This window comes from Narcine bancroftii, unplaced genomic scaffold (genome assembly GCF_036971445.1).
Source record: "Narcine bancroftii isolate sNarBan1 unplaced genomic scaffold, sNarBan1.hap1 Scaffold_166, whole genome shotgun sequence".
Lineage (NCBI taxonomy): Eukaryota > Metazoa > Chordata > Chondrichthyes > Torpediniformes > Narcinidae > Narcine > Narcine bancroftii.
In genome coordinates, this window is record NW_027211901.1 from 1403873 (window position 1) to 1416779 (window position 12907).

Consider the following 12907-nt stretch of genomic DNA (forward strand, 5'->3'; position numbering starts at 1 on the left):
GGAGACCCTCAAATATAAACTGCCCCTTGAGTACATTCATTCCAAGAATGTGGGGGGTTGGGGTCTCATTGTGACATCATAGGGAGAGAGTAAATATTGGGAGATTGCCATGGTTTCACTTGTCTTTCTGTATTATTGTGTAACAATGAACCCATTGATGACATCACACAGCCAGCAAACCCAGTTGCTGAGACTGCAGTCGTGTTCATTGTGAGGGTTGAACGTGGTGCGAGCGCGTGGCACAGTCTTTGCCGAATACCAGGGCTTTTTGGCCAAGTGAGGCTCACGGTGGTGACGTATTTGAATTACTACATCACACGTCACTGGAAACACCTCGCGTGTGACTTGCAGGAGAATGGGCAATGCCTTGTGCTGTCTACGAGTGGCACGAGTGGCTGGGGAAGAGGAGCAGAGTAGGAGATCCCTCACTCCTCGGAAAAGAATGACGTGCAACTGCTGCAAGAAGATCAGAGGCAGGTGGTTTCATTCCCGAGTTGCTGCAGAGGAATCGTCAGACTTCAATGTCGACCGCAGGGAAGAAAACACGCAGCAGGTACTCTCGGTCACGTGTGAACCCTTCTATGAGGCAATGTCGAAATGAACATAAGTTGTACTGTGTGCACAAGGTTCATTACTCACGTAAACATCAGACACTCATCCTATAAGGAGAGTTTGGTGTTTCGCAGCTAATTACCTCCAATTCAGTGTTGGTAAATCATTTATGCTTTGTCTTATCTTTTTCCAAAGCATCTACAGATTGGGTGCTTCATTTATTCTGAAACTTAAACAAGGTCTTCAACAAGTGAATCCTACTTGGAATTTATACATGCCTACTTAATAAATGGGTCCAGATAGTCTTATTTTTGTAAATTAAAATGAAAAACATTCTCTTTCCTTTCACAGCACAAAGGATCCCCAAGCTTTAAAGTGTAAATGATAAAACTGGAATTACTGGATATTTCAATAAGAACAGAAAAGGCTGGAAACTCCCAGCAAGTCAGGAGGTGACCAACCTGCTGACTATTTCCAACATTTTCTGTTGTTACATTTGAAGTATAATTATTTTTAATATTTCTTCTGGGAACAATTGGCTGTCAAAGGCAGGAATTAAATACTCTTTATTGTTTTGGGGTAGGGAGAGTTTAGTGCTTTTTTTAGGAAGGAATATATGGGTTGGCACAACATCAAGGGCTGAAGGGCCTGTACTATGCTGCAGTGTTCTATGTTCTGTGTTTCTGCCATGGTGATTTAAGAGTAAATATTAACCAAGGACCCCCAGAAGAATGTGCCCTTTCCTTTGGTTTCTGCCCTGGAATGAGATGAGGTGAGAGACTGGAGTCCTGGTTTTGTGGCTGAAATCAAAACAAGAGTGTTCTTCGTAAAGATGCACCAAGAATCTGTGGTTTGCCTTTCATCAAATTCAAGTCAGAAACCTCAGCCTTGAGTGTATAGGTGTGAAATCTGAATGTCTCTGGGGATTGACCCTGTGCCATGTGTTCAGTTGCAATGCCTTGGGCCAATCCTGAAAGGTGTTTTGCCTTGCTTTTTCCAGATACTTTTGTTCTGTTCACTGCCATGGTTCACATGACGCAGTGAATTTGAAAATAGTCATTAAGTTTTAACTGTGATTTTTACCTTCAAGACCACATGCTTGTTCTTGGTAAAATGTTTTTATTGAGTTGGAAGGTTGGAACAGTGTGGTGCATTATCAGGATATAAGGTTAATTGGGATAAGAGTGAAATGATGCTTTTGACAAGAATGGATTATGCAAACTGCAGAGATATTGTTACATTTAAGTGGTTGGATAAAATTAAGTATTTCGGGATAAATGTAGATGATAATTATAATCATTTATATGAGTTGAATTATAGACCATTATTACATTAAATTAAATAAGATTTAAATAGGTGGAAAGATTTACCGATAACTTTAATAGGGCGCTGTGTTGGCACAGTCTCTCATGGTGTATAACGCCACATGGCGGAGCAGCCATGGGAAGATGTCCCTGCCTCAATTCACCTGCCCAGCGCACGCCTGTGGCAGCGATTCTGATATCACAATGCACGAGGTGATTGAGCTTAGGCTGCCCTTAAGAGGGCGCGGGCTGAATTTGAATAAAAACATCATTAATGGCTTTCAATGTGGTGGCTGAGTCTTTCTTGGTTGTGTCCAGCACGACAGTGTTTTAAAATGAATTTTTTCCCCCGTATTCAGTATTTTTGTCAATCAATTACATGTGGGATTCCTAAAAGGTTTTAAGGATTTCCATGTGCTGGGAAGATCTTTATTATGAAAAGGTAAATAGGCAAGAGTATCTATACAAAAATTGACTTGGAGTTTTATAATTACCACATTTTCAGGATTATTATGAAGCGGCACAATTCAAGTTTATTAATAGAATGGTTGGATCACAACAATCTTTACGTTGGGCTAAAATCCAAATGGCTCAGCTTCATGAACAAAGAATGCAACAGTTTATTTATAAATGGAATGCTCAACTTTTCCAAAATTATCCTTTACCGGTGTTAAAACATTTCATGGAAATATGGTATCGGACCAACGTTGCTATTGGTGCTGAGGGCAAAATTTCGGCTAAAACCCTTTGTATTAAAATAAGCTTTGTATTAAAATAAATCATGTATTCCTGAATATTTGGGAAAAGAGAGGTATTATCTTGGTCGAAGATTGTTATGAAGCTGGAAATTTTGTTTCATATCAGTGATAGAATGAAAAAATGGATCAGGTCCATGCTTAGTAACTTTGTTACTAGATAATTCTGGACACAGTTTGAGATTACCTAGAAGGATGAGATTTGAATGTTTAATTATTGAAGGAGGGGAAATGGGATTGATTACACAAATGTATGCTTTATTACAAAATAAGATGCCTAAGTCGGATATTTATAAAGTGAGAAGTAAAAGGAAGGAGGTTCTGTCGGTTTTAATTTCTCAGGATGATTGGATGACATTATGTGAGGACAGTGTGACTAAGCCAGTAAACGTAAGATAAAGATTCGTTCATTATAATTTTATTCATCAACTTTACTTAACACCTGAGAAGTTGAAGAGGTATAGATTTATCTCTTTGGATATGTGTTTTCAATGTGGAGAATAGATAGGGTCTTTTTTACATTCAGTATGGTTATGTGATCAGGTGAAACCCTTTCTGAATGGAATTATGGAACTTTTGCAGGGGTTGTTTAAATTTAAGCTTTCATTAGAGCCGTTAGTATTTTTATTGGGACATATGAAGTAAAATGGAGTTTGGAAATGAAATTGGATACATTTCAAATTGCATTTATTCAGTTGGAATAGGCAGTAGCGAGAAAATGTAAAGCTATAACCTGGAAAGATGAAATTGAATTAAGTATTCAGAGATGGCACATGGACTTGCAATCATGTATTACATTGGAAAAGATAACTTACAATTTACGCCATCCGTCTACCATTTTTGTTAATGTGCGGGTCCCTCTGTGAAGTGTATGGGTCTAAATATGTCATGGTTGATTGGTGACATCAAACCCGACTATGATGGTTTGTTTCTTTAGTTTGAGGTTGTAGAGGATGGGAGGGAGCTAAGAGAGGGGGTGGGAGGGAGGTATATATGGGGGAAATTTTTGTATGTTAATATGATGTATTTTATTGTGGATTTTGAATTTGATTTTAAATAAAGTATACAAAAAGAAGGTTACTTTGTAGACCACATGCTAATAGTTCCTTTCATTGTTGTTCAATAACATCTGATCCTTTCCTGCTTCTAAACTGTATTTCTGTGAAATCTCCACACAGCGGCTTCTCTGTGTATTTCCGGCACTACCTGATCCAATGCACTAATTGATAAGGTGGTGTCTGCAACCTATCTTAAGGAAGGCTGAGACGACCACAGATCGCTAGTGATTGTTGTTTTCTTTCAAGCAAAGTTGGCTCGGCCAAGGGTTCTTCTCAGATCTCTGAATGTGCAGTGTGACAAGAGTTTTAGAGGTAGCTTGGAATGAATTACTCGAGCAGCTTCCACACACACACATTTGAAAACCCAGAATTTTAGCAGGCTTATTGCATCCTGCTTTTTGCAAAGGAGCAACAAAGTATCCACATACAGCTTGCCTAGGAGAGCATGTGGCGTTAGCAGGCAGAGTTAGAACAGCTTTGCTCTCAGAGAGGGAGGGAGTGAGAGAGAAGGAGTCAGATAAATCTGTTCCAGAGGGACAAGCTGCCAAACTTTGGAAGGCTGCCTGGTCAAAGGAGAAGACTGATGGTCTGAAAGATGACCTGAAAGAAAAAGGATCATCCGGAGAACCCTGAAGGGGACAAGTTTTGTCAGAAAGACTAACTAAGAAGAAATCAGTTGCAGATGCTCTGGAAATGGAATCTCTCTCTCTGAAAACCAGCAAGAGCCCTTCTGAGTGGTAACCATTTGTCTGTTAAACACCAAAGCTTGGTGAACTTTGTTAATGCTAATGTATGAGCACTGTTGCAAGAATTGCCTGCAACCAGCGAGATTGGACTGTGATCCAAAGAACTTTTCTAATCTTCAATACACATTACACTCACCTGCACTTAGTATTTGAGGGCGGATTAAGTGGGTTAGGTAGGTTAAGTAATAAGTTAAAGTTCAATTCTGTTTTCATGTTCAAATAAAATTCTAAACAACTTTTGTTTAAATAACCCTGTGTTGTCGTGCATATCTATTGCTACTGGTTTTTGGGGTCATCTGGACTCCGTAACATTTTATGGGGGCTCATCCTTTAGGATTTGAACATTGTAGTTTCATGATTTATTAGTTGATTGGGTTGTTTTTGCAGGCTATTTTTACAAGCTAACAGAAAGCTTGTGTCTGGAAAAACTGCAGCAATGGATGTTGATACATTTTTGTTACAACCATCACCTGCAGAACTGCAGAAGGTGAGAAAGTAGGAACTGATGGCTATTTCTGAGGCATTGAAAATTGTTGAAATTAAACATTGGATGAGAAAAGTACAAACGTAGAGGATTATAATAGTGAAATATTACATGTGAAGGAAAATTTGTTGAGGAAGACTCACAAAAGGACATTCCAGAATAATAGGCATTTTCAGAGAGCTCATGTGGACCAGATTAATAAACCTGTTCATAAGGTTAGGATGGAGCAGGATAGTAGGGCTGAAATAAAGTCTGGAGAAAATGTTCAGTAAAAAGATGAAGGAAAGGTAGGAAAGGACAGAACTTCTGTATTTATATGCAATTTGTGTAAGAAAGCAGGTCATGTGACTGTGAATTGTCTAGTCTTGAAGCAGAAAAGGTAAAAACAGGTTTAACCAGAACCATGTATACAGAAACAGTGGAATTTAAGGAGAGCAGAGGTGCATAACCTGATCAGTAGGTCATGGATGTTTTCAAGCCTTTTGTGTCAGAGGGCTTTGTCTTAATAAAGGAGGGAGAACCACAGGTTCCAGTTAACATTCTTAGAGATACTGAGGCTGCTCAGTCATTGTTGTTAGAAACCGTTTTAACTGTGGATCAAAGGACAGACACAGATGAGACAACTTTGATTAAAGGTGTTGGAGATGAGGTAGGGTCAATATTGCTTCACAAGGTTGTGCTAAATTCAGAATTAGTCAAAGGAACTGTTGTAGTAGGAGTTACCCATGCAAGGTGTCTCGTTTTTGCTGGGGAATGATTTGTCAGAGAATAAAGTTGGGTCAGTTTTAAGATTGACAAATTGGCCTAGTAAGGATGTGGTTAGAGAGGATGGTGAGATATATCCTGCATGTGCGGTAACTAGATCTGTGACTAAGAAAATGATGACAGCTGAAGATGATCCAGATGGGGGGAGTCACGTGATGGAGTAGTGGCCGCTCAGGGAATTCCAGCCCTCTCCGGAAAAGTTAAAAAACGCACAAAACACAAAGGTACAAGATTAAAATTTAAAACAAAGTAAAAATAAAGGTGAGAAGAAAATGGCAGCGAAGAGAGAAAAGTCGAAAACAACGGGAAGAAGAGAAGAAGAAAAAACGTCGGAAGAAGAAGGTGAAGGCCTTACCTGTCCGAGGAGGCCCGCCGCGGAGAGAGAAGCCCGCTCCCTCAGGTCAGTGGAAGTCCCGGGCTCGGGACTACAAAAATGGCTCGCAGAGCCGAGTAAAAGTGCGCAACCGCGCAAGAAAAAAAACACACTGACGGGAGGGGGAAACAGCTGCGGAGTCGATCTCCACAGCTGAGAGAGACACCTGCAGCACAGCAGCTGGTGCAGAACAGAGACAATAACGACAACAAGAAAGAAGAAGGTAAAAAGAAAAGAAGGAAACAACAGATGGTCAATCCAGAGGAAGAAGAAGAAGAAGAACAGAAAGAAGTGGAAGAAGAGAAAGGCAAGACAATGGATGTATCTTTTTTCAAAGAATATATGGAATCAGTGAAAGAATGGCAATTACAAGAATTTAATGAGATAAAAAGAAGAATTACGAATGCAGAAGAAAAAATGAATAAAATAGAAATGGTCATATCAGAGATAGGAAAAAGAGTGGAGAATGTGGAAGAACGAGAAATAATCGTAGAAATGGAAGTAGAGGACAAAAGAGAAATTAGAAGAATCTAATAAAAAAGTTAAAGAGGCACATGAGCTGTAAGCTCAGAAGACAGATATAATGGAACACTACATTAGAAGAAATAATATAAAGATTGTGGGCCTTAAGGAAGATGAAGAAGGCAAGAATATGAGAGAATTTATAAAAGATTGGATCCCCAGGGTCCTAGGAAGACCAGAATTACAGGAAGAAATTGAAATAGAGAGGGCACATAGAACATTAGCCCCGAAACCACAACCGCAGCAAAAACCAAGATCCATTTTAGTAAAATTTTTAAGATATACAAGAGAAAATATTTTGGAGAAAGCAATGAAGAAAATAAGAGAAGACAAAAAGCCACTGGAATACAAAGGTCAAAATTTTTTTTTGTATCCAGACATAAGTTTTGATCTCCTGAAGAAGAGGAAGGAGTTCAATACAGCAAAAACGATCTTATGGAAAAAAGGATATAAATTTATGTTAAAGTACCCAGCAGTACTTAAAATAGTTATTCCAGGGCAACAAAACAGACTATTCTCGGATCCAGAGGAAGCACGAAAATTTGCAGAACAACTACAAAACAAGCAGAGAGATGAAGACATGTAATGAGAGTAAAAATGACCACGAACTATATGTATGTGTGTATATGGGTATATGTATGTATATATTATATATATAAAAAATATATATATATATATATATATATATATATATGTAGATGTGTATGTATGTGTGTGTATACATGAATGTATACGTATTTAGAGGAAAATATATAGAGTATAGATAAGAATTAATAAGGGAATGAAAGGGAATAGAGGGAATAAGGAGGGAATTAAAAGAGTGACCTTTGTTACATATGAAAATTGAAATCTTTTCCGTGGGGGGCTGGGTGGGGATGAGTTACGGTCACTGCAAAATCAGTTGACATTTGCGAGTGAATTCGCAAATCCAAATGGAGAGGGGAGATGTGTTTGCCCAACAAGAGATAAAGGGCAACTCAGGAGGGGGAGGGGAGAATGGGGTTAAAGAAGTTTTAAATAGGAGAATAAGGAAAATGTTTGATGTTTTAGAAATGTTGTCTTATAAAGTGTTCAAAACAAGAAAACAGAAATGGATAAGAAGGAAAGGTGATGATGGAGAAACGGAAAGGGAAGATAAACAAAGTTTGAAATGGCTACGTTGAACTATATGACTTTAAATATTAACGGAATACATAACCAAATCAAAAGGAAGAAACTGCTAAATTTACTGAAAAAAGAAAAAATTGATATAACATTTGTGCAAGAAACACATTTAACTGAATTGGAGCACACGAAATTAAAGAGAGATTGGGTAGGACATGTAACAGCAGCGTCGTATAATTCAAAAGCAAGAGGAGTAGCTATATTAATCAGTAAAAATGTACCAATTAAAATAGAAGAGGAAATAATAGATCCAGCAGGGAGATATGTAATGATAAAATGTCAGATATATTTGGAGTTTTGGTATCTACTCAATGTATATTCACCTAACGAAGAAGATCAAAAGTTTATGCAAGATATTTTTTTGAAGATAGCAGATACGCAAGGGAATATATTAATAGGAGGGGATTTCAACCTTAATTTGGATTCAAATATGGATAAAACTGGGAAAAAAATTAACAGAAAGAACAAAGTAACCAAATTTATAATTAAATTGATGCAAGAAATGCAACTTTTGGATATATGGAGGAAACAACACCCAAAGGAAAAGGAATATTCATATTATTCGGGTAGACATAAAACATACTCAAGAATAGACCTATTTCTGTTATCAGCTCGTATGCAAGATAGCGTAAGAAAAACAGAATATAAAGCTAGAATATTATCGGACCATTCACCTTTGATATTGACAACAGAGTTAGAGGACATCCCTCCAAGAATGTATAGATGGAAATTAAACTCCATGCTACTTAAAAGGCAGGATTTTAGAGAATTCATTGAAAGACAAATTAAAATGTACTTTGAAATAAATACGGAATCAGTGAAAGATAAGTTTATACTATGGGATGCAATGAAAGCATTCATTAGAGGGCAAATAATAAGTTATGTAACCAAGATGAAGAAGGACTATAATCAGGAAACAGAGCAGTTGGAAAGGGAAATAGTAAATATAGAAAAAGAATTAGCAATGAAGGAAGATACAACTAAAAGAAGAGAATTGGCAGATCAAAAAATAAAATATGAAACACTACAAACATATAAGGTGGAGAAGAACATAATGAAGACAAAACAGAAATATTATGAACTAAGGGAAAAAACGCACAAAATTCTAGCATAGCAGCTTAAGACAGAACAAGCTAAGAAAATTGTATTGGCATCAAGGAAAAAAGACAAACAAATCACATATAATCCAAAAGAAATTAAGGAAAACTTTAGAGAATTTTATGAACAATTATACCAAACTAAAAACGAAGGGAAAGAAGGCAAAATAGATGAATTTTTAACTAAAATTGAACTACAAAAATCACAAATAGAGGAATAAAATAAATTAACAGAACCATTTGAAATAGTAGAAATACAAGAGATAATAAAAAAAAAAACTACCAAATAATAAAACACCAGGAGAGGATGAATTCCCAATAGAATTCTATAAAACATTTAAAGATTTATTAATTCCTCCCCTCCTGGAAGTAATCAACCAGATTGACAAAACACAAAGCTGACCAGATTCATGTAAAACAGCAATAATTACAGTAATACCAAAGGCAGGGAAAGATCCACTCGCACCAGCGTCATATAGACCAATATCATTACTTAACACAGATTATAGGATAACAGCTAAACTATTAGCAAACAGATTAGCAGATTATGTACCTAAAATGGTAAATCTAGACCAAACTGGATTTATTAAAAAAAGATGCACAACAGACAATATTTGTAAATTTATTAACTTAATTCATGCAGTAGAAGGGAGTAAAGCGCCAACAGTAGCAGTTGCTTTAGACGCAGAGAAGGCCTTTGAAATGAAAGGGGAGGGATTAGACGAAGGGGCCCGAGAAATGAAGGCAGTGTTAGGGAGACATGAGCAGGGAAATGATGAAGCGGAATTCCGTCGATGCCCGTGTGTGTGTATAGGAGGCTGGTCTTTAGTATTTTCCATCCTTTTCGTATTGATCGAAGACTGGGCAAGACCACGTGTTGCCCATGTGCATATTCCGATGAAATGGTGTGGAATGGCCCCTGTTTATAAACAGGCATCTTCCACTCAAGTGGTTTCACATCCTCCTCAATCCCAAGGGTTTGCAAATAGATGAGGGAATATGGAATTGCTGCCAGGAAAGTACAACACGTCTTCAAACTAACAGGATTTTGCAATTTGTAGGAAACAACAGAAGGTCACCTACAAAAACATAAGAAGACAGTAGGTGATCTTCTGAAATGGTTGGCAGTCGAGGGTCACTATGGAGTTCATATCACCGAAGACGAATTCTACGCATTAGGTGATGGTTTCCAGATGGAGGAAGAGGACGATGCGATGGGGTCATTTGCTGAGATGGGCGAAAGACTGAATGACCACCAGCAAGGCCTGAAGGTATGAACACTTCCAGGTGTTTTGGATAAGTGTATATTCGAACAATTGTAAAACTATTTTGGATTGGACTTTTCATCAGAACCTCTGATCAGTACAGATTTGATGAAAGGCGACTAAATAAATTTCACTTAAATAATGACTAACACAATTTCTAAATAATGTTGAATTGAATTTTGACGATCTTCTCCCAATCCTATTCAAAGATCTAGCAGATCCTCTTTCTAACTCAGTCCTACTTTCTGTTCTTTGCTCTGGCCCAGTCACGCAAGTGATGAGAGATGACGGGAATATGATTAACTCACTAGTGAAGGGGCAGTGATTGACGATGGTCACAGAGGCCCTTCACTAACAATCTCACCATGGCAGCTTCTTAACAAAAACTCTTCACCTCAGTAATGCTGTATTCTCAGATAATGTGGATCTTGATGTTGTAAAGGGAAGAACCTCCTCCCCTATTTTGATAACTCCAGCACCCACTCATGTGATTAACTCTTTATAACCCATTGAATGGGCCATGCAAGCTATTCACAACCAAAAAGGGTTGAGGAAGCATACACCACCGGAATGAATTCTGGCGTAGCAACGTCACTGTTCGTCCACTCAACCAGGCCAGATCCTTGTGCAGATCTAGGGATTGGTTTGGAAAAGAGAGTGAGTAAGGCTACACCCCCTCACTACCACAATTTTCCTGTTGTTGAGGCAACTGTTGGTGACAGCAGGAGCAGAAAGATTCATCCCATGTTTCTCCAGGGGCTCCCTCAATTCTGATGTGTGGTAGCACCATTGTGCTAAATGGGATAGATTCAGAATAAATTGACAGCTGGAATCACAGTGGCCAAAAGGTACGATGGGCCTTTAACATTTGCAGCAGGAAAGTGTTACTTACCATCGTTAGTTCTCCCATTACAACCAAGACAAGTCATCACCATGGTTTAATAGGGAATGCAGATGCACATGAGGTGCCAGACTGATAATCTTACAACACTGGACAGTGGGCAGGCAATGCAGAAAAAAAAATAACATTCCAAAGACAGAATTAACCGCTGATGAAATTTGAGCTCTGTCGTCCTTCCGGCTGGGTCATGAACAGTAAACAGGAAAAGAGGGACCAAGGGTCTCCTCATTCTCAGTGGTGGTAGGCCTCAGCTTCTGAATAACAATGTTGGGGTTAAGACACTTTCTAGCATGTTCCATCAGGTTCTTCCGACACCATCACAGAAATCACTTTCACCCTATTTGATTTACTTAGGAACACCAAGTGCAGCAGACAAATAGGACCAGACTCCATCACATTCGAAGTACTGGAGAAGTTCAGTCTAGATTTTTTTGCACCTCTTGTCACAGTTGATCCACTGACATCCTTCTGACAAAGTGGCAAATTCTTCAGGTATCTGGTCCATCTACCAAAAGCAGGACAAAGCCATACTTTATTTAATCAGCTGCCCGATGGAAAGTGTGTCGCACACACTGTGACATAAAGTGGCATTGTTCACCAATAACCTGCATAATGGTACTTCAATTGGGTTTTGTCACATGACTCCAGGTCTCCTTCTCACTGTGGTCCTAACATGGACCAGCCACTTTGAGTACTGTGATAACTAAAACAGATCAGAGGCTACCTGTCAAGCAGTAGGTGGCGAACCTTTGCTCCGCACTTGACTGGATGAGCACAATTCCCAAAGGGCCCAAGGACCTCAACAGCAGAGCAAAGCAGTTGGCTTGATTAGCCCTCCATTCATTCTCTCCACTGAGGTAGTCCTGTATTCTATCAATGGAGTGAACGACATCTACTCGACTCCAAGAATATGTCCAAAGAGGAGCCTTCTGACATGGAGAGGGACGTGCATTAGGTCCGTAGGAACATTACTACCTGCTGATTCCCCTCCACACTCCTCTCCCTTCTAACTGGGAAAGATATTGCCGTTCGTTCAGTTTGGGCCCTGGCAGGGACACCTGCATCTTGAAGCACTAATGTGAAAATGATAATTACCCAGAATGTTTTCACTAAAATGGGGATAGATTTTCACGTTTGTCATTCCTTAATATGCAGTGCTCAAGTCAGATTTTCATCGTTAAAAAAGAGCAAAGATCTTTAAACATTTACCAATTGATGTTATCTTCTTTTCGTAAAGCATTGCTTAACATGTATGCAAATTATTGCCCTGTGTGTGCTTGACAGCCTGGTTTGTTTTGGAATAAGGCGACTTGAATAAAGTCTTGTCAAGTCCAAAGGATGTTGAACCAAATGGTAAAGATAAATACAATAAAGTCACCGTTATGTCTCTGTGTGGGAGGCTTTTTAAATAGCAGAAGAGATTTTACTTATTGATGCCTTCCACCATGCCAGGAAATGTTCATACTCACATAGACATGCACCCCACATTGGTGCACGACATTTACGACAGTGAGACGGGTGTGTTATCTCGTCAGGATCATGTGAACTCTTTTGTAACTTCCTAGGAATACACCCTTCTCACTGTGGTAACCGTCGTGCACTACTGGGGGGCACCTATACATGAGTATGAGTGCGAACAGTTTCCTGAGATGGTGGAAGGCATCAGTAAGTAAACTCCCTTCTGTTATTTGAATCTTGCATCTTTAAGTTATTTAAGAATCCTCCCAGGTAACACGGAGACAGAACATGTTGGCAGTGGTCGGTCTAAGAGAACAAGAATAAAACTATAAAATTGATTGGAAGTGACTGAAATCTGAAGGGGAAGAAGAGAAAAAGTACACCTGGAAATGAATGGCTGGTGCAATAGCAGTTCACCCAGTGATGGACGGGAGGCTGAAGACATGGTTGAATCGTTTAAAAC

At 38.8% G+C, this 12907-nt stretch overlaps 1 protein-coding gene across 2 annotated transcripts in view; it reads left to right on the forward strand.

Moving 5' to 3' along the window:
• The first annotated feature begins 179 nt into the window (after nucleotides 1-179).
• The window catches only part of LOC138750562 (microtubule-actin cross-linking factor 1-like), a 31938-nt gene continuing 19210 nt past the window's right edge, over nucleotides 180-12907 (forward strand). For both annotated transcript variants that reach the window (XM_069912663.1, XM_069912664.1), the window contains exons 1-2: nucleotides 180-553; nucleotides 9882-10091. In XM_069912663.1, coding sequence (XP_069768764.1) covers nucleotides 356-553; nucleotides 9882-10091 — 408 coding nt within the window. In that variant the 5' untranslated portion in view covers nucleotides 180-355. The remainder of the gene's footprint in view (nucleotides 554-9881; nucleotides 10092-12907) is intronic.